The sequence below is a fragment of the Notamacropus eugenii genome, chromosome 5 (genome assembly GCF_028372415.1).
Source record: "Notamacropus eugenii isolate mMacEug1 chromosome 5, mMacEug1.pri_v2, whole genome shotgun sequence".
NCBI lineage: Eukaryota > Metazoa > Chordata > Mammalia > Diprotodontia > Macropodidae > Notamacropus > Notamacropus eugenii.
In genome coordinates, this window is record NC_092876.1 from 6,255,734 (window position 1) to 6,276,199 (window position 20,466).

Consider the following 20,466-nt stretch of genomic DNA (forward strand, 5'->3'; position numbering starts at 1 on the left):
TCTATCAGGTACAGGATGTAGGTAAGGATAGAAACAACAAATAGAATATAAACTAAATATCTTTTGAAGTTTCACATTCGAAGAACCCAGTTTAAGTGATTGTAGTAAATTATATTGTCAGGAATATCTAGGAACTTCTAGATTTGGAATCAGAGAAGCAAAACCTTTTATGGAGCTGTCTTGAGAAAATCAATTATCCAAGAAAGGATATCTGGGGACCAGATGACTCCATGAGACCTCTGGGACTCAGAAGGTGTTGATTAAATGAACATTGAGAATGGGTCACTAGGATACAAGGAGGCTAGATGTTAGTTAATATTGGTGATGACGACTATTGCTTTGCATAATTAATGTTTAAGTTTTCTTGGTTACTTTGGCGACAAGTAAATCTCCCTTTTCAAAACTAGTCCATTGCGAGCCCTCTAAGTACATAGAGTCCTAAGCCCTATCGTCTGACATGAATGTAATATGACAATGTAATTAAGATTATGAATTTATGAAAAACCTTATTGCATTGTTGAACTTAGTCCTGTGTTTGGGAAGCTGGACCACCTCTCCCTGCTGCTTAGAGACCCTAAGCACCTTGGTTATGCTGACCAGAAACTATCAGATCCAAAGATTGAGGCAAGGAGTTTTCTCACAATTTTCTCAAAATTCTCCCAAGCAGCCTGTATGTTTTATCTGAAAACTGGCCCCGTACTAATCAATCAATCATTGTTTCTACCAGGTCCTTCTGACAGCTGCCAAACCTGTGGGTTTGGTCTCCTGGATCATCTGAAGAAGGCCCCCACTCCTGAGTGAGCGGCAGAACCCTCTGGGGACCTCAAGGTTTGTCTGCCCGAGGGGCAGCCGACATCCAAACAAGACAGCTGTCCCAAGATTCTGTACAAGGGTTGAGTATACTGTCCTAGTTGTTTATTTCTCCCTCTATATTCTTGGCTCTCCTACCTGGGACACTTCCCTGATAGGGCCTCTCAAGGAACTTACCTCTTGTGCTAAAAATGCCATTCCATCATGAGGGGCTAACAAATTCTTAGATCTGCCACCTTAACCCCTCAACTCACCAACCTAAGCCCACAGCTGTCCCTCAGTTCAATATCTCATCCTGGCCCAACATGCCTCTCATGGCTTCTTGGCTTATACCTGCCTCTCCTTTATTGGCCAAAAGAGGGGAATGCCAAGATCCCCATGCCAAGACCCCCCATCTCTTTTTTACTATTAGGAGACACCGTTTTCCATAGTTAGGCCCAGTGAGCAGTCTGTGCCCTGTGTTTGGCATAACCACCATCCTTTGTGCACACCCTCTGGATGATCTCAGCCACAGCAAAATCCCAGAATTGTTTCTCTGAATCAAATGTGTCTCAGTGTTGCTGCTATCCCTCATTGACAGGGCTACAGCTCACTGGCAGCCACTGGCATCAGTACTGTGATTTGCGCACACCAATGCCAAGGCCCCTGCACATGTGTCTAGTCTCCCTCTTCTAAAGGACTAAAGAAAGCTGATGACTGCTGTTAGCACTTTGGTTTGATTTGGCTTTGTTTTACTTTACTTCACAGTTAGCTGTGGCTGCGATGACCTGTGTGAGCTCTCTGGCCGTTTTAGAGTTAACATGGTCCTCTGGCCATTTGTAATCAGGGCTGAGGGATGCAGTGGCCTATCCCTTTTTGGCTGACGTGGACCTGACTAAATTGTCTTTGTCTCCTTACTAAAGGTATCGATAAGAACTGGCTTTGTCTTGAATCCCTCCTTGTGGAGCTGCGGTGACCAGCACGTCAAGGTGTTGCCACTTTGCTCAACTTTTAATAAACTTGTCTTCATTCTTTGTCTTGAGTTTTGCAGGGTGGACAAAGGATTACCCTTTCAATAGCAACAAAGCACCTGGGAGGCCTTAGAAGAGTCCAGGTTCTCGGAGGAGCAGCGTTAAGAGAGGTGTGTCCACCACAGGTGCCAGCTTTCAGGACCTGGGCATGGAGCTCATGGGGGCATTAGCCTGAACTCATCCTGGTGTCCTCTTCCTTATCTCAGGCCCCCGCTGGCTCCAGATGGTTGGCATTTGTTCTTTCCTGACCAAAGGTCATCATCCTTGGCTCAGACAACAGAAGTAGAACTGCCCTCTCTCTGTGACAGTATCTTTGTCCCATTCACGCAGGGCCACGATCCTATCCCTTCTCTGGTCCTTCCCCTCTCCCTAAGACAGCCTTTTAAGAAAATCCAGCCTTTCAGCTGTGAGTGGTTTTCTTTACCAGCCTCAATTCCTGCCAGTTCTTGTAGGACCATGGTGGGCCCTGTAATATGGAAGGGGACTCAAAGCTTATAAAAACTGCGGCTCGTCAGCAGCTTCCCTGCCGGTCCACCATCGGTCTCTTTTTCTTCCTTATTGGAACTGTTTCACTTTGACTCCACAACTGTGTTCTTGAGGGTTTCCTGTCCCTTCTGGCCAAGTTCTGCAGCATTTTAATCCATGCTCCCCCTACACTTCCTCCTTCTGAACCTTTTCAAAGTAGCTTTCCCAATATCAGACTAGTTTCAGCTTTCTCTTCTTCTACCAGAAATTTTTCAGTGAAATGGTCATTTTCCCCAAAAGTTCCATTATTTTCAGTCTTGCCACCAGCTTTCCCTGTTGGTATGACTCAGACCAAGAAAAGAATTTTCCTTTGATGATTCCATTACCTTTTGAGGCATGAAATTATTATACAGACATATCAAGAAATTGAGAGCTGCTTGGGTTTTTGGACAGAAAGCTCCAGCACATATCCAGATAACTGATGCTACTCAGAAACTTACTAGCTGTGGCCCTGGACAAGTCATTTAACCTCTGTTTGCCTCAGTTTCCCCAGCTGTTAAATGGGGATATAGTATCACCTGCCTCAGAGGGTTATGGTGAGGATCAAATGAGAAGATATTTGTAAAGGGTGTAGCACAGACCCTGGCCCCACAGTAGGTCCCATATAAATGCCGTCATCATCCTCACTCACCACTATTACATCCTTCCTCTGTGTTTCCGGAGCTCCTGATCTGTCATCCCCCATCAGGGAGGTCTGGTCTTTATTCCAGGGACAAAATCACTTGTTTCTGCCTCCACTGACTTTTACTAAAATACTCTCCACCATGTTTTTCTCTCCCTGGTTCCTATGTTTTCCCACATAAGGATGCTTTTGTAATATCAATGTGTGTTTACTTTTTCTAGAAATATTTTCCTCTGAAGCCTTTTCCAGACTCCTAGATAAAACCACCTTTTAAACCAGGGGTGGGTGACAGGTCAGGACAAACAGGCTTTTCTCAGTGTCTTGCCTTTGTCCTTGACAAAGGACTGGAAATCTTTCTAAAGGAGAGATTCCCTTTGTTCACTCCTGGAGAGAAGAGAGTGGCCAGAGAGAGGAATGGATGGTGACTTTGTTTACTCAAATTTCTGGAATGTTAACCCCAAACTATAATTTTATATATTGTGATTTTCTTCTTTAAATGACCTCTAAAATTTTCTTGAGACAAAAAGTCATTCATTTAATGCCTCCCCTCCCCCGCTCCTCCCACTTACACATCTTTAGAAAAAGGTAGATCTGCTTTCCAACCAGAACCATACTCAGCCTTGGGTCACATCCCACTAAGTCCTTGTTTTACCTAACGTGTCAGATTTGTTTGCGTTGGGACCTTCAGCTCATCCTTCTGGCTGCCTATGCTTGGAGCATTTCTGTGCAGATATTTAAGAGCAAACATCAGTTTTCCTACTGACTCCGCGCTTTATAGGAAAACACAGACATGACAGACAGGGACACAGACAAGACAGGCAGACAGACAGAGACAGATAGGGATAGGTAGCTGGATGGATAGATAGACAGATAGACAGACATTGATTTAGACAGAGCATTAAGCCCCTACTAAGAGCCAGTAACTGTGCTAAGTAAGGGCTGGGAACCACAATGCAAGCAAAGACTATCCCTGCCCTGAAGGAGCTTAATTGTCATAGATGAACACCTAAGAGAGAGCTGAGAAAAGGGAAGGTCCAATCCTGTCTGAAGAGAGCAGGAAGCCTGGTGTGGGTGCTCCCCAAACAGAGGCTCAGGAACACAGAAGTCGGATTTCATCCCCCATGAATTTGTCAGTCTCCACTTTCTTCCCTCTTTGTTTGCAGCATCTAGCTTGGGGGGCAATGCCCAGAATGCACTTTCTTCACTGGCCCCCAAAGGATCCTGAACTTCCTATCCAATTCTCTTGTAAGTCATGGCATCATTTTCCTGGTGTCACGATCCTCTTTGAGAACAAAGGACAAACCACGATTCTTTACTAAGCAGAAAGGTGGTGCAGTAGATAGTGCCAGGCCTGTCAGGACGACCTGAATTTGAATCCAGCCTCAGCCCCTCGCTGGCTGGGTGAACCTGGGCAAGTCACTGCACTGATGTCTGCCTCCATTTCCTCATCTATAAAAGAGAAAATAGCACCTAGCTCTCATGGGAGCTCTGAGGATCAAAGGAGATAATATTTCTAAAGAATCTTACAAGCCTTAAATGGCTGTACAGTCAGCGTATTTACTACATAAAATAGAAATATGTTAAATAATATATGCAATAATGATTTATTAACAATACAGCATGTACAATATAAACATTAAATATATTTAAAGTAATATAAATGCTATTATATACTTACATATAAAATCTTTGTCATATCGTTATTATATCACGAGTGCACTGTTTATATGTATAATGTGTTTATAATTTCCTTGGTACTTACCTATGCTAATGAAATCATCGGGCCAGTTCCTCTGCCTAAACAGGTCCGTATTGTCTCCCTCAATACGATGTGATCTCTGAGTGAGGACAGCTTCACTGTGTCTTTGTATCTGTAGCATGTGTTTAATCCATGCCTCACTGGTCAGGCAGTAAGCATGTATTGGTCAGTGGGAGAGGGAGATGTTTTGCACAAAGTCCAACCCATATGAAAGGAGGCTCCGCACAGACCTTAGGACACTCACGCCTGATTCCTGGCTTTTTCTCTGGCTGTCTCCGAAGTCTGGAACACTCCCCATCATCATCTCTACCTAGACTTCCCAGGCTTCCTTCGAGACCTCGGGGGTGGAATTTTTAGCGGGGTGACATGGTCAGACCTGGGCTTTAGAAAATCATGTTAGTAGCTGATTAGAGGATTGAGTGGAGCAGGGAAAGACTTGAGATGGGCAAACTCACCTGCAGGCTCCTGCATAGGCCAGGTGTGAGGTGTCTGCAGCAGGCTGGGGGGAGCATCAGGGACAGAGCAAGGGGAACGACAGTTCTTGGCAGTGGCTTGGACATAGGGAATAAGAGACAATGAGGCATTCAGGGTGACTCCTAGGTTGTGAGCCTGGGGGACTGTGAGGATGGGGTGCCTTCCACAATAATAAGCAAACCCCAAATATTTTCCCAATGCTTCACATTTAATGGATAGGATAATAATGCCAGGGTCTGTTTGTGAAGTTCCCATGAAACGTTTATTCTTTTTATTTTTTATTTTTTTATTTATTAAATTTATTTATTTAACTTTTAACATTCATTTTCACAAAATTTTGGGTTACAAATTTTCTCCCCTTTTCTCCCCTCCCCCCCCAAACACCAAGCATTCTAACTGCCCCTATGACCAATCTGCTCTCTCTTCTATCATCCCTCTCTGCCCTTGTCTCCGTCTTCTCTTTTGTCCTGTAGGGCCAGATAGCTTTCTATACCCCTTTACCTGTATTTCTTATTTCCTAATGGCAAGAACAGTACTCAACAGTTGATCCTAACACTTTGAGTTCCAACTTCTTTACCTCCCTCCCTCTCCACCCCTTCCCTTTGGAAGGCAAGCAATTCAATATAGGCCAAATCTGTGTAGTTTTGCAAATGACTTCCATAATAGTCGTGTTGTGTAAGACTAACTATATTTCCCTCCATTCTATCCTGTCCCCCATTACTTCTATTCTCTTTTGATCCTATCCCTCCCAATGAGTGTCGACCTCAAATTGCACCCTCCTTCCCATGCCCTCCCTTCTATCATCCCCCCCACCCTGCTTATCCCCTTATCCCCCACTTTCCTGTATTGTAAGATAGGTTTTCATGCCAAAATGAGTGTGCATTTTATTCTTTCCTTTAGCGGAATGTGATGAGAGTAGACTTCATGTTTTTCTCTCACCTCCCCTCTTTATCCTTCCACTAATGAGTCTTTTACTTGCCTCTTTTATGAGAGATAATTTGCCCCATTCAATTTCTCCCTTTCTCCTCCCAATATATTTCTATCTCACTGCTTGATTTCATTTTTTTTTAAGATATGATCCCATCCTCTTCAATTCACTCTGTGCACTCTGTCTCTATGTGTGTGTGCGTGTGTGCATGTGTGTGTGTGTAATCCCACCCAGTACCCAGATACTGAAAAGTTTCAAGAGTTACAAATACCGTCTTTCCATGTAGGAATGTAAACAGTTCAACTTTAGTAAGTCCCTTATGACTTCTCTTTGCTGTTTACCTTTTCATGCTTCTCTTCATTCTTGTGTTTGAAAGTCAAATTTTCTTTTCAGCTCTGGTTTTTTCATCAAGAATGCTTGAAAGTCCTCTATTTCGTTGAAAGACCAATTTTTCCCCTGAAGCATTATACTCAGTTTTGCTGGGTAGGTGATTCTTGGTTTTAGTCCTAGTTCCTTTGACTTCTGGAATATCCTATTCCATTCCCTTCGATCCCTTAATGTAGAGGCTGCTAGATCTTGTGTTATCCTGATTGTATTTCCACAATACTTGAATTGTTTCTTTCTAGCTGCTTGCAATATTTTCTCCTTGACCTGGGAACTCTGGAATTTGGCCACAATGTTCCTAGGAGTTTCTCTTTTTGGATCTCTTTCAGGCAGTGTTCTGTGGATTCCTTGAATATTTATTTTGCCCTCTGGTTCTAGAATCTCAGGGCAGTTTTCCTTGATAATTTCATGAAAGATGATGTCTAGGCTCTTTTTTTGATCGTGGCTTTCAGGTAGTCCCATAATTTTTAAATTGTCTCTCCTGGATCTATTTTCCAGGTCAGTTGTTTTTCCCATGAGATATTTCACATTATCTTCCATTTTTCCATTCTTTTGGGCTTGTATTGTGATATCTTGCTTTCTCACAAAGTCCTTAGCCTCCACCTGTGCCATTCTAATTTTGAAAGAACTATTTTCTTCAGTGAGCTTTTGAATCTCCTTTTCCATTTGGCTAATTCTGCTTTTGAAAGCATTCTTCTCCTCGTTGGCTTCTTGAACCTCTTTTGCCAATTGAGTTAGGCTAGTTTTCAAGGTGTTATTTTCTTCAACATTTTTTTGGGTCTCCTTTAGCAGGGTGCTGATTTGTTGATCATACTTTGACTTCATGTCTCTCATTTCTCTTCCCAGCTTTTCCTCCACCTCTCTAACTTGATTTTCAAAATTCTTTTTGAGCTCTTCCATGGCCTGAGCCCATTGGGTGGGCTGGGACACAGAGGCCTTGCCTTCTGTGTCTTTGCCTGATGGTAAGCATTGTTCTTCCTCATCAGAAAGGCAGGGGGGAGATGCCTGCTCACCTAGAAAGTAACCTTCTATAGTCTTATTTCTTTTCCCTTTTCTGGGCATTTTCCCAGCCAGTGACTTGACCTCTGAATATTCTCCTCACACCCACCTCGCCTCCTGATCCTCCCAGCCAGCGTTTGGGGTCTGAGATTCAAATGCTGCTTCCCAGCCTTAGGGCTTTTGGCGGGGGCAGGGCTGCTATTCAGTGTGAGAATTAAGTTCAGGTGGTCAGGTTGGGGCAGGGCCACCTCTCAGGCTCAGTTCCCTCAGGGGGTTTATGCACAGACCTTCAACAATGGATCCAGGCTCCCGCCTGCTTGGGGAGCCCCTGTCTGCAGCCACCTCCCAGCCTCTACCTCCCGGGGGGGGGACCCGAGTTATGGGGGCACCCCACTCCCCTCTTGACCCGCCAAAGAGACTCTCTCACCGACCCCCGTCACCTGTGGGTGGAGGGACTTGTGTGGCCGCTGGAGATCCCGTCCCTGAAGCCTGCTTGGGTCTGTTTCCCTTGGTGCTGCGGCCGCAACAGGTCTGGGCTGGGCTGGGCTCCGTGTCTGCAGCGCGACGGACCTTTTGCGAGAGGTTTGCAGGTCCCTCTGGAACAGAAATCTCCTTCTCTTCACTGTTCTGTGGCCTCACTGCTCCAGAATTCGCCGTGAGTTACTTTATACCGATGTTGTATGGGTTGTGGGTTCGGAGCTATGTGTACTTGCGTCTTTCTACTCCGCCATCTTGGCTCCGCCCCTGAAACGTTTATTCTACTAGTTCATGAGCCTGGAACAAGCCCTGGGAGCACTGAGCTGGCTAGCTCGGAAAATCTAGGCAGCCCTCCCTGCCTCCTGGGTTAGGAATCCTGGATCTGGAGAGATCAATGTGGCTGATGTTCCTGCTGCCTACCCTTCTGCCAGGCACCACCAGCAGATCCCACCTGCTCGCCGGGAGCAGCCTCACAGTCATCTTTAAGCCAGGCTCCAACTCTACTCTGTCCTCCTTTCCCTCAAAGGAAAACAGAATCTAAGAATGTTTTCTTCATTCCTCCCCTCTCCAATTAAGCTCCCCAGGTTGACTGAAGTCAGTGGTGTTTAAACCTCCTTCTTCTTTCAACACTCTGTCCCAGCCTAGCCAGGACAAGGGGCACACACTGGACTCATCCAAGCCCAGGCGCAATTAGTTCATTAATGTCAGAAGTTGAAGACAGGCAGCCTCCATACCAAGTATTTTACCCAAGGCCATTCCTCCAATGTCTTTATTCTAAAAAGTTAAAATTTATTGACTTTGCTAAAGGACATTTACTTGTACTGAAAACCTGCTAAAACTCTTAGTGCTCACAAAAATGTTCATTTCTGGTACCTTATACTTGCTAAATTGGGGAAGTCTGTTCAAAGGATAAAAATCAATGTTGGCAAGACTGTGGAAGAACAGGTGAACTTATAAAGATAGCAGAAGTGTAACCGGGTGACTTTGGGGGAAAGTATCAGAGTAAAACACACTTGGGAGGTGACCCCACTCTTGGTCCTGTTTCCTAAGGACGAAATTGTTATGGTGGTTGAATTGTTTTGGTCGCGTCTGACCCTCCGTGACCCCATGTGGGTTTTTTGGTGAAGATACTGGAGTGGTTTGCCACTTCTGTCTCCAGCTCATTTCACAGATGAGGAAACTGAGGCAAACAATAAAGTGGTTTTCTCAGGGTCACAAAGCTAGTAAATGTCAGGTCAAATTTGAACTTGGGTCCTCCCAACTCTAGGACCAGGGGCTCTATCCACAGCAATGCCACCTAGCTGTCCAAGGATGAAATAGAAAGGAACAAAAGGATATCACTGCATGGGGTCATTTACAGCAAGCCCAAGCACAGCCCATGTTTGACAGGGAATGTCTAAACTTGCAGGGTAGGAACGTGATAAGTATCTTCGGGGTGTGTGGTTGTAATGACAGCATTTTCCAGTTTCCTGACCCAGCTCATACATGTAAGAAACCCCAGTTTCTGGAATATTGGACTAAAGCCCCGATAGCGAAGGACTTCTGCCTTGGGAGAACCACATGCTTCATGGATTCAGGTGGCAAACTTAATGACATCCTTGCCTTTTTGTTTGTTGACTATTTGCTAACTTTGTATACCTTGCCTTCAGAGCATGTACTCCAATCCCCCACGGGATCGTAGGCTTTGCGATATTGGCCATTGGTGTGCAGGGCTGGGCCCCTGGTAATGCACAGGTAAAACCTCTCAGGCTCCAGGTCCTGCCCTGCCCTCTGTTCCTGTTCAGTGACTAGCACAGGGCTGGACACACAGTAGGTGCTTAATAAACATTTGCTGATTGAAAGGCTGAGTGGAAAGGTCCTGGTATGAAGCTTGCTTCTGACACAAGCCAAATGATGATGGGCAAGTCACTTAAGCCTGTCTCAGTTTCTCCCTTTGTAAAAGTGGGCATCATGGCACTTTGGCATCTTCCTCGCAAGACTGTTGTAAGGCCCAAAGGCCTTACAAAGGAGATAACATACGTAGAATGCTTTGCAAGTCTTAAAGCTCCGAATAAACGTTACCTGGTCATTTTCTTTGATTTCAGTACCCATAACCTTGGCTACCTTCCCACCTCTTTCACATCGTCTTCTGACCCCACCACTAGAATGAAACTCTCTAATTCCAATGGCTTTCCTTCCATTCTCCTACAGGGCATCTCAAGTTCCTTTCCTGGCCTCTCCTCTCTTGGTTTCCATGGGTTACTCACTAGTGGACTCATCCCCTAGGGCTCCTCATCTCTCCCATGCCCATTGTCAAGATGGCACCTTGGGTCCTCTTCTCTCTGAGAGGTCTCCAGGGCTCAGTCATCAGCTCTACCTGGATGGCTCCCAGATCTCTCTCCAACCCTAAGCTCTCTTCTCAATTCCAGTCACTGACTGACTTCAGGATGTCACCTGAATATCCTACAGGCATGCCTAGCCCAACACATGTCAACAGAACTCATTACCCCTCTCAAACCCAATCCTCCTCCTTGTCCTCCTCTGGTCACTCCATTTCTGTGCTCCCCTGACCCTTATCTCACCTTTACTTCCCATGCCCAAGAAGTTGCTAGCACTTCCCCCTCCAAACCTCCATTTTTTATGACCTCCCATCTAAATTATTTCAGTAGCCCCTTCAGTGATAGCCCTGCTCCCAGTTTGACCCTTTGGCAATTCATGCCACAGGCCACTGACAAAGCAGTGCTTCTAAGACACAGGCCTGAGCTGAAAATCAACACTTAACATTTGTGTATCCTGGGCAAGTCACAACCTCTCAGGCTTGTTTCCTCTTCCATAAAATGGGCAGTCTGAATTGGATGTCTTTATCCGCTGTATCTCTTCCTCACTCACACTCTCTTCTGGCTACACTGGATGGCCCCCATGCCCTTTTTCTCCTCACTGTCCTGCACATAGTAGGTGCTTAATAAATGTTTAGGGACTGGTCCTGGTAGTGGGCAGAAGTTCTCAAAGTGTGGCCAGTGAACCTGGGGGTCCCCTGCATCCTTCAAATTCACTTGCATGTCATGGCGTCACCTCCCTGATGTAATGGTCCTCTTTGAGATCGAACAACAAACAACAATGATAACACATGTAAGGTTGAGATGTTCTCATAATACTAGGAGGTCATTTGCCTATTAAAATACTCCTTCCTTTTCCAACTACAAATCTCAGCGAAGTCAGACTTTTTTCCTATGCTCCACCCAAACAATGCATCATAAGATGGAATGCAGAAGCAGGTATAAGAATTCAGTTAAATCTTCTATTAAATCAGACATTAAAAAGGCCTGGGGGAAAAATACATACATACATACATACAAAACAATGCTATTCTCACTAATTGTTGTGGAAAAGTTATTTTTCATTAAAAACATGTTATTTGTGATTGCACATGTAGGACCTGTATCAGACTCCAATCTGTCTTGGGGAGGGTGAAAAATTCTAAACTCACAATATACAAAAAAATGAATGTTGAAAACTATCATTATATGTAACTGGAAAAAATAAAACACTACTTACAAAAAAAAACCATGTTACATGTAACAGACTTATGATTGCTATTTTTAAATGAATATTTTCAAATTTTATCAGTTTAAATTTCTAATATGATATTGATAAAAAGTGCCAGTGGTGTGGTGTGGCTAACCCTAAGTGCTGACAACCAGCTCTCCATGGAAAGGAGGAGGGGGAAGCATGCATACACAGACATCACCAAACATGGAAGCTGGAAGAGATGTACCCTATACAGTGCATCATGTGCTATCTTCACTATGCAGAGATGAAAATAACCTCAAATGCACAGGCAATAGTAAAATATAGCAAATAATTAGGAAGTGATGAGTTTTGAGTATTTGTTACCTTTATTTTAATATATGTATGTTTATATAATTTCATTTTTAATAATGGCAGTTTAACAACCAGCTAATGAGAATTCCTGAAAATTTAACAACCAGCTCTAGGGAACTGGTAGGAGCCGATTCAAGCACCTCAGTGGATATAATCCACAGAAACAAGAGCTCTTTGTGGGTTAAGAGTACAAAGGTGTCTTGAGTCCAAAAAGTTTTGAGAAAAGTTGTAATGAAGCTTCCTCTATCAAGGCCTTCTTTGCAACCTGTGCCCTCAAAGAGGCACCTAGAGCACAGACAGGTTCTGGGCCTTGCCTACACCCATGGAGGATGTGTGAGAAGTGGGACTGGAAGCCGGCTCTTTCTGCCTCCGAGTCCATTCCACTGCCCTTCAACAATCTTCCTAAAATAGGAATAGGTAATAACAGGAACACTTCATAGGACCTACTATGTGCCAGGCACTGTGCTAAGAGTGTCTCATGTCATCCTTACCATAACCCTATGAGGGAGTGCTGTGATTATTCCCATTTTACTGTGGAGGAAACTGAGGCAGACATAGGTTAAATGACTTGCCCAAAAGTCCCCTAGCTCATTAAATATCTAATCAGGACTTCCTGATGCAAGGTCCAGCACTCCCTCCCTTGTGCCATGTGCTGCCTCTACTCATTTGAATTCAACTGAATGTTAAAATGCCACAACAAGTCACAGATATAGAGACTACAGAGAAGTGTGGGTAGACACAGGAACTGACACAGACTAAGGAAAGCAGTCAAAATGATATTATATATTCAAAGACTACAACTAAGTACAGGACAGTAAACATTCAGAAAGATACACCAAAGACCAAAGGGCCCGAGAGGGCCAGAGAAACAAACAGAGTCTTTTGGTCACCATTTGGTGGATGTGGGTGAGTGTACAGCTTGGTTTATTTAACAAACGGTCAATAAGGTAACATACATTTAATGCACAATAATCTTTTATGCTTGTTTATTCTGATTTCTTTTTGGTTGTGGATGGCTAATAGTTTTAGCATAAAAAGGAAAACAGAAAATCCTGTACAAATAACTAAATAAATAACATTTTGGTGGTTTTGACTGAAAATATATCTATTTCTTTAACATTACAGTCCAGATGCTATTTCAGACCAACCCCACAGGCTACCTGGATGGAGGCCACCTGAGGGCAGCAAATGCATTCTGGAGTAACAAGGGACGCAATCGAGGCTGGAGGTATGTCTGCCTCTCAAAGCACCAAATTGGGATAGAGCTGGTGACCAATTGCAGCCTGAACTCTTGAGTATTTAACAAATGCTTAGTTGTTATGAAATTTTCCCCATAAAAACGGCACAACTTTGAGCATCAGCTAAGGTGTGATGGGAAGACCCTGAATCTGGAATCAGAGAATCTGGGTTCAGGCCACAGTATTCTAGGCTGAGAGCGGGAAAGGACCCCAGAAGCGAGAAGGTCCAATGACTTCATTTTACAGAAGAGGAAATGGAGGTCCTGGGCCTCATCCAGAGTCACAGAGAGGGCAAGCAGGGGCAGGATGGGAGCCCTTTGGGTTCAGAGCACCAGCACCAGTGCGCTTTCTGCTGTAGAAAACTGACTGCCATTTTATCTGTCGTCCTGTTTCCCAATTCTGAAAACGAGGATGTCAGATTGATTGATCATTTCATAGTAGTCAGTAGCTAAGTTCCTGATATCTTGTGAGAGATGAACTAGGTCCCTCCAATTTTGTCATTCCTCATGTTTTTCTGAAGCCTTTTCCACATTAACACATGATGAAGATTCTCACCACGAATGAATTCTTTGCCATCCAGGATGGTGTTTTTTCTGGCCAACGGCTTTCCCGCACTCATCACATTCCAAGGGTTACTTTCGAGAATGGATTTTCACATGTTCAGTAAGATGTCTCTTGCGTCTGAAGGCTCTCCCACACTCATTACACTCAAAGGGTTTTTCTCCAGTGTGGATTATCTTATGTTCCGTAAGGTGCCCTCTCCGGCTGAAGGCTCTCCCACATTCACTGCAGATAAAGGGCTTCTCTCCAGTATGAATTCTTTTATGTTCGTTAAGGTTCCCCTTCTGGTTGAAGGCTTTCCCACATTCTTCACACACAAAAGGTTTCTCTCCAGTATGAATTCTCTGATGTAGAATAAGGTTTGAGTTCTGGCTAAAGGCTTTCCCACATTCGTTACACACAAAGGGTTTCTTTACAGGGATCCTCTTTTGTTCAGCAAGGCTTCCCCACTGACTGAAGGGTCTTCCAAATTCATCAAAACTGTGGGCTTTCGCTCTTGCATGAACTCTCTGGTGTTTAGTAAGCTGTCCCCTCTGGCCAAATGCTTTCAAACATTCAGTACATTTGTGCGGCCTCTCTCCTGTATGAATTCTGCGATGGGCACTGAGGCTTCCCCTGTGCCTGAATGCTTTGCCACATTCATTACATTTATGGGGTCTCTCTCCTGTATGAAATCTCTGATGTAGATTAAGGCGAGTGTTATTGATGAAGCCTTTCCCACATTCACTGCATATAAAGGGTTTCTCTCCAGTATGAATTCTCTGATGTTCAATAAAATTTCCTTTCTTGCTGAAAGCTCTCCCACATTCATTACATTCAAAGGGTTTCTCACCAGTATGAATTCTTTTATGATAGATAAAAGATGCCCTGTGTCGGAAGTCTTTTCCACATTCATTACATTTATAGGGTTTTTCTCCAGTATGAATTCTCTGATGTAGATTAAGGCATGAATTGTTGCTAAAGGCTTTCCCACACTCTTTGCATTCAAAGTGTTTCTCTCCAGTGTGAATTCTTTTATGTACATTAAGGGTTCCTCTTTGGCAAAAGGCTTTTCCACATTCATTACATATATAGGGCTTCTCTCCAGTATGAATTCTCTGGTGTGCAGTTAGAGTTCCCCACTGACTGAAGGCTTTGCCACATTCATTACACTGATAGGGTTTCTTTCCTGTATGAATTCTCTTATGATGAGTCAGGTTTTCCCTATGACTGAAGGCTTTTCCACATACGTTACATTTATGGGGTTTTTCCCCTGTATGAATTCTCTGATGTTGAGTAAGGTACGCTTTTTTCCCAAAGGTTTTTCCACATTCATTACACTCATATATTTTTTCACCATTATATAGTCTATGAAACTGAATAAGGTCTGAGTGGTAACTGAAAGGATTCCTGGATTTATTATACTTACAAAGCTTCTTTCCCAAGGACAGTCTATTACAATCAATTAAGTCCGAAAACTGCTTGAAGCTCTTAACGAGAGTATCATATTTATGAAGACTTTTCTCTGTAGAAACTCTCTGTTGTGGAACATAGATTGACTCTAGACTAAAACTCCTATCAGTTGGACTGCGTTCAGGAATGTTCACTTGATTCAAAGGTTTTCTGGAGGTGACTGTTATCTGTCTGGACTGTATCTCCTGGTGACCTTTCTGCCGCTCTCCTATGGCATCAAGGTCCCAAGCTCCTACCATCTTGGAATGCCAGGGACCATTCCTGGTTGCTGGTCTTTCCTTGAATGATGCTCCCATAAAAAGGCCATGCTTTGGAATCCAGTCGTTTATTTCATACTTGGTCCCAGAATTGAGGGAATCTGAAAGAAATAAAAAGAGTCAATATCCACTGTTCTTTGTATCGGGAAGAAGGAAGCTGAGACAAGTTGGCATACATTTAGTAAGCACCTACTATATGTTGGGCAACACTCAGTGTTGGGGATACAAAGAAAAGACAAAAGACAGTCCCCACCCTTGAGGAGCCTGCAGCCTAAGGGGGAGACAACACACACACAACAACGTACAAATACAATATGTGCAGGATAAACTAGAGATAATCACCAGAGGAAAGGTGAACACGAAGGGCCATTGAGAAAGGCTTCTTGGAGAAGACAACAGTTGAGAGGGAGATCTCTAAGAGAAGTCAAGGAGAACATGAGACAGAGATGAGTAGAGAGAGCGTTCCAAATATGGAAGACAATCGGAGAAAATGCCTGGAGCTGAGAGATGATGTGTCTTGTTTGTGGAACAGTCAGGAGGACGGGCTACTGAGTCCAGGAGTAGGTGTTTCAGCAGCAGTGAAAAGGAGGGCAGGTAGTGGGTGGTGGGTGTCATCCAAGGTCACAGCTTGGTAGGACAAGATCAGGGACGGAATAAGGGGGATAGGGGTCTTGAGAGAAAAATCCTGTCGAGGGAACGTGCTCACTGAGGAGTCAAGATGGGGAAGGGAGGAGAGAGTAGTTTGTACGGAGGAAAGAATGGAGGGACTGAAGTCAAGGTGAGGGAAAGCAAGGTTAGGGGATATAAAGCAACAACAAAGTGATTTCATCAGCATAAGAACGCTTGGATAAGAGAACTACCTAAACCCGTACAGCTTGGCACATCTTTGTGTCAGAGGGTTGCCCAGGATATTCAGAGGATAAGTGATCTGCCTAGAGTCCTACAGCCTGCACCAGATTTGAACTCAGATCTCCCCAGGCTCCAAGGAAGGCACCCTAACCGCTACGCTTTCTCAAAGAAAACAAAAGAAATCAAAAGAGGTAAAAACCAAGAAATCAATGTGTCAAATACAGAAAAGAAGGGAAAGATCAATACGAACTTGTGCAAAGTGAAGTCAGCAGAACCAAATAATATACACAATAACTCCAACCATGTAAACAGAAAGAACACACACACAAACACACATACATGTGTGTGCACACATGTGCACGCATACTCTCAGATGCATATACACACAAACACACATGTGCACACACACTCACAGAGTCAATGTTGTAAAAAGCCTGGCTCTAAAGAAGAGATGAGAGAAGACCCCTCAACCCAAACCTTTGCAGGGGCAGAAGGTGCACCAGGGTTGTACAATGGTTATGTCAATTTTTTCCTTTTCTGTCTTAAAATAATGCTGGGTGGGAAGACTCTGTGGGAGAGGGAAGGGAAGGAATGTTTTTATCTGATGATAAATAAAAGGGGAAACTAGGTGACAAAAAAATACAACAAGAAAAACATTTTAAAACAAGAAACTCTCAAGTGGCTCAATCTGGAAGAGCTGGTGAATTCTCAGGAACATTTCTGTGTGTGCGTGTGTGTGTGTGTGTGCGTGTGTCTGTGTGTGTGTGTGTGTGTGTGTGTGTGTGCGTGTGTCTGTGTGTCTGTGTGTGTGACTCCATCCCCTGAGTTGGTGCCAAGCTGCAGTGACATTCACAGGGTCTCTGTGTCCAGGTCCGTCCTGAGCATAAGAGGGCAAGGGATCACATTTCCTGTGGGATGGCACTTCTACGTGCCCCTGGGCTTCTGGGTTGGTCTCTCTGAGAGTACGGACACCATCTTTCCCAAAGTCACAAGGCCTTGCCACCCTCTGGTTTTGCATGTAGCGAGCCTATCACAATTGGCACAGCTCGTTTCCTCAGCTACATGTCTGCTGGTCAGCTCATCACAAGTAGGGACTGTTTCATGCGCTGTTCTGGGGTCACATTGCTTGGCACATATCTGCCTATTGATTTTGGGTGCCTCTTGTTTGGGGAATGCTTAGGTCCCTTGGTATCTTTTACCACTCTCACCTGCCATCTCCCCTTCTCCCTATTACTAGGGAAGCAGACAGGTCTCTGGCCCAGGACCAGGGTTCCTTCCAACAAGGGAGCATACCCCAGCTCAAGCCAAAGATCCAGGGTCACAGCCCCCCCAGAGCCTGGCGTCCCAAGAAGATCCCATGGAGACAGAAGCCTGCCATGACTGAGATTCTACTGTAGGAATGAGACTGACAGAAGGCAGCAGGTGTAGCCGAGAGTGCTGAGCTTACTGCTGGAAAGATCTGGGTTCAAATTCTATCACAGACATTTACTAGCCATGTGACCCTGGACAAGTCACATAACCTCTGTATGGCTTCATCTCCTCATCAGCCGGCTCTACAGGCAGCCTTCTCTGAAATACACTGACTTCTCTGGTCTCCTTTTCCTCATCTGTAATATGATGCGGTTGACCCTGATGACCTTGGAGGTCAATCAGTCAACCAATGAGCATACATTACATGCATACAATGTGCCACCAGGGATACAAGAAGAGGCCGCCATGGACTGAGGGAGGGACTAGTATACAGAGGGCTTGGGGAAAGTGCCCTGTGGAAGGTGGGATGCTAGCAGGGACTTAAGGGAGGCCAGCAGTCAGAGCTGAGAGAGGGAGGATCTTGTTCACGGAAGAGCTGGGAGGCTAGTGTTACCGGATCCAAGCAGATATACTGGGGAGGAAGGGGAAAGGCTGGGAAGAAAGGACGTGACAGGTGATGAGGGGGCTTTAGTGCCAAGCACAGCATTTGGTACTGGATCCTGGAAAAGACAGTGCCAAGTGACCAGACATGCATTTTAGGAAAATCCCTCTGGGGAGTGAATGGAGGAGGGACTGGAGTGGGGAGAGACTTGAGGCAGGCAGGCTCCCAGCAGGCACTGCAGCCGTCCAGGTGAGGGCAGGGTTGAATCACAGGAGTTCCAGCTCAAAGTTCGTGAGCTCGGCAGGACACCAGCCCTAGAGCTGAATGGGACCTCCAAGGACATCTTGTTCCATGCCCTCCTCTTCTGAATCAGGAACCTACTAATACTCTTTGTCATAGCAAAAAGTTGGACATGACCCACGTGTCTGATGAGAGGCATGGGACAAGTAAATGGTGATTCATGAAGAGAATGGTGTGCCAAGAGAAATGAGGAGAACAAGGACAACCGACACCCTCCATGACAGCATATGCCAGGCACTGCTGAGCCAAGACACCAAGGAGGGAAGTGACGGCCCCAAGACCCAGCACAATCAGGACAAACCCTGGAAAATGTGCAGAGGGCAGCCACGGTGGCCAAAGGGAGCTGCTCCAGAGTTCTAAATACACCCACTTAGCTGTGGCAGAGGTGTGCTTGTGCATAGGAGTGGGGTTGATAGCTCTTCAGGGGTAAAGCAAACAAAGTTCAAGACCTCTGTCTGAGGCAGAGACGGGAGAGGAGCAGCCGGGGGAGCAAGGGCTTCTCACAGGGAAAGGGGTGATGCTGAGGAGAGCCCCCTGCCCACGTCTGGCTTGCAGAGCTGCAACTGCAACTGCGGCTAGGGGTGCCCACTCACTCGCTCACTCACCTGGACACGGTACTTCTGTCTCAGGTAGACACGGGGTTTCTCCTCTCTCCAGCTGGCAGATGACCTGAGGCTTGGAAACGGGAAGCCCTGGGCAGGGGGAGAGAAAGAAAGCAACGCTGGGGACAGAGCATGTCAAGGTTCAATCCTAAGTCTTTCTTTCTTATCAGGGAAGGGAGAGCAGGCCAATGGGACCTGGGGTGATCCAAGGCCCTTGGAGTCCCCCTCTGCTCTGCCTTCTGAGAATGGAGGAGAAGTATGCTAAGAGGGGGGCACCTGCCCACTCTGCAGACCTGAGGAAAGAATCACTGACTTGACATGGAAAATCCTTTTCCACAAAGCAAAGATCTTTCCCCCTGGAACAGGGAGCAGAAGTATTCTAGAGGCAGCAAGGTAGCACAGAGGATAGGGTGCTAGGTCTCCAGTCAAAGACATGAGTTCAAATCCTTCCTCAGGTGTTTATTTAGCTAGCTGGCCCTAGGCGAGTCACACGAGCTGCCTCGGTTTCCTTTTCTGTAAAATGCAGATAACAAAGCAGCTACTTCATGAGGCTGCTGTGAGGATCAGAAGACAGGAGGCGAGTGCTTCTGTACAAACACAAGTTATTGCTGTTACTGTGGCTGCCACAATGTCTAGTGGCCCTAAGACTCTGGAATCTTGGGATCTTCCTGTCCGCTCTGGAGTGTTCCTGCACACAAAGTCCATCCTGTGGGAAGTGCGTGGGATTCCTCTTTCCACCTCCCCACCTCGGCCCTAACTTTACCAAGCTGTGCTTACCCAGGGAGACGAGGTTCTCAAAGGTCTCCAGCATCACCTCCCTATATAGAGCTCTCTGGGCAGGGTCCAGGTGGCTCCACTCCTCCCAGGTGAAGTGCACGGCCACATCCCGGAATGTCACTGGATGCTGAAACATCAAACACATCCCTGCTTAGCCAGAGACCAGCCCCCTCACCGACCATCTTAGGAACAAGGGAGACAAGCAGGCAGTAGAGGGAGGTAGGGGGCTTCATAGGCTTCTTTGGGAACAGACAGCAGCTCCATAGATCCAGCAGGGCAAAGGGGGCCATCCCTGCTTACCTGTGCAGGTGTGCCCCTGGCAAACTTGTACTACCCCAAACCAGACAATGAGCATGACCAGCTTCTGTCCTGGGGTCAGACCTACAGCCCTGACATCGGCAGTGACTCCTAATGGCCAACATCCCAGCAGTCATTCCCCACCGCCAATCACTCCACAGTGGGTAGGTAGACTCAGCAAGCAGAACCTCAAGAGGGGCACCTCAAGTGAGTTCTCCCCAGCATTAGCCAATAACCCAGCTCTCTGTCTCTTCCCCCGAATGCGCATGACCACCTTCTTCTTGCCAGGTCCTGAGGGCACTGACCTCTTCTGGTACTGACCTCCCTGGTCCTTCTCCTCCTTCTCTGTGTCTGACCACTGTTTCTCCTCAAGCTCTTCTGCTCTTTTACCATCCATCTCACATACACTGGTGGCAGGGTCCCCCATGGCTC

General features: G+C 45.6%; 1 protein-coding gene across 5 annotated transcripts in view; it reads right to left on the reverse strand.

The window, feature by feature from the left end:
• Positions 1-12,756: 12,756 nt before the first annotated feature.
• The window catches only part of LOC140503251 (uncharacterized), a 28,800-nt gene continuing 21,090 nt past the window's right edge, over positions 12,757-20,466 (reverse strand). For all 5 annotated transcript variants that reach the window (XM_072607046.1, XM_072607048.1, XM_072607044.1 and 2 more), the window contains 3 exons: positions 19,738-19,864; positions 18,964-19,050; positions 12,757-15,458 (listed from right to left, as the gene is read on the reverse strand). In XM_072607046.1, the coding sequence (XP_072463147.1) occupies positions 13,720-15,458; positions 18,964-19,050; positions 19,738-19,864 (1,953 nt within the window). In that variant the 3' untranslated portion in view covers positions 12,757-13,719. The remainder of the gene's footprint in view (positions 15,459-18,963; positions 19,051-19,737; positions 19,865-20,466) is intronic.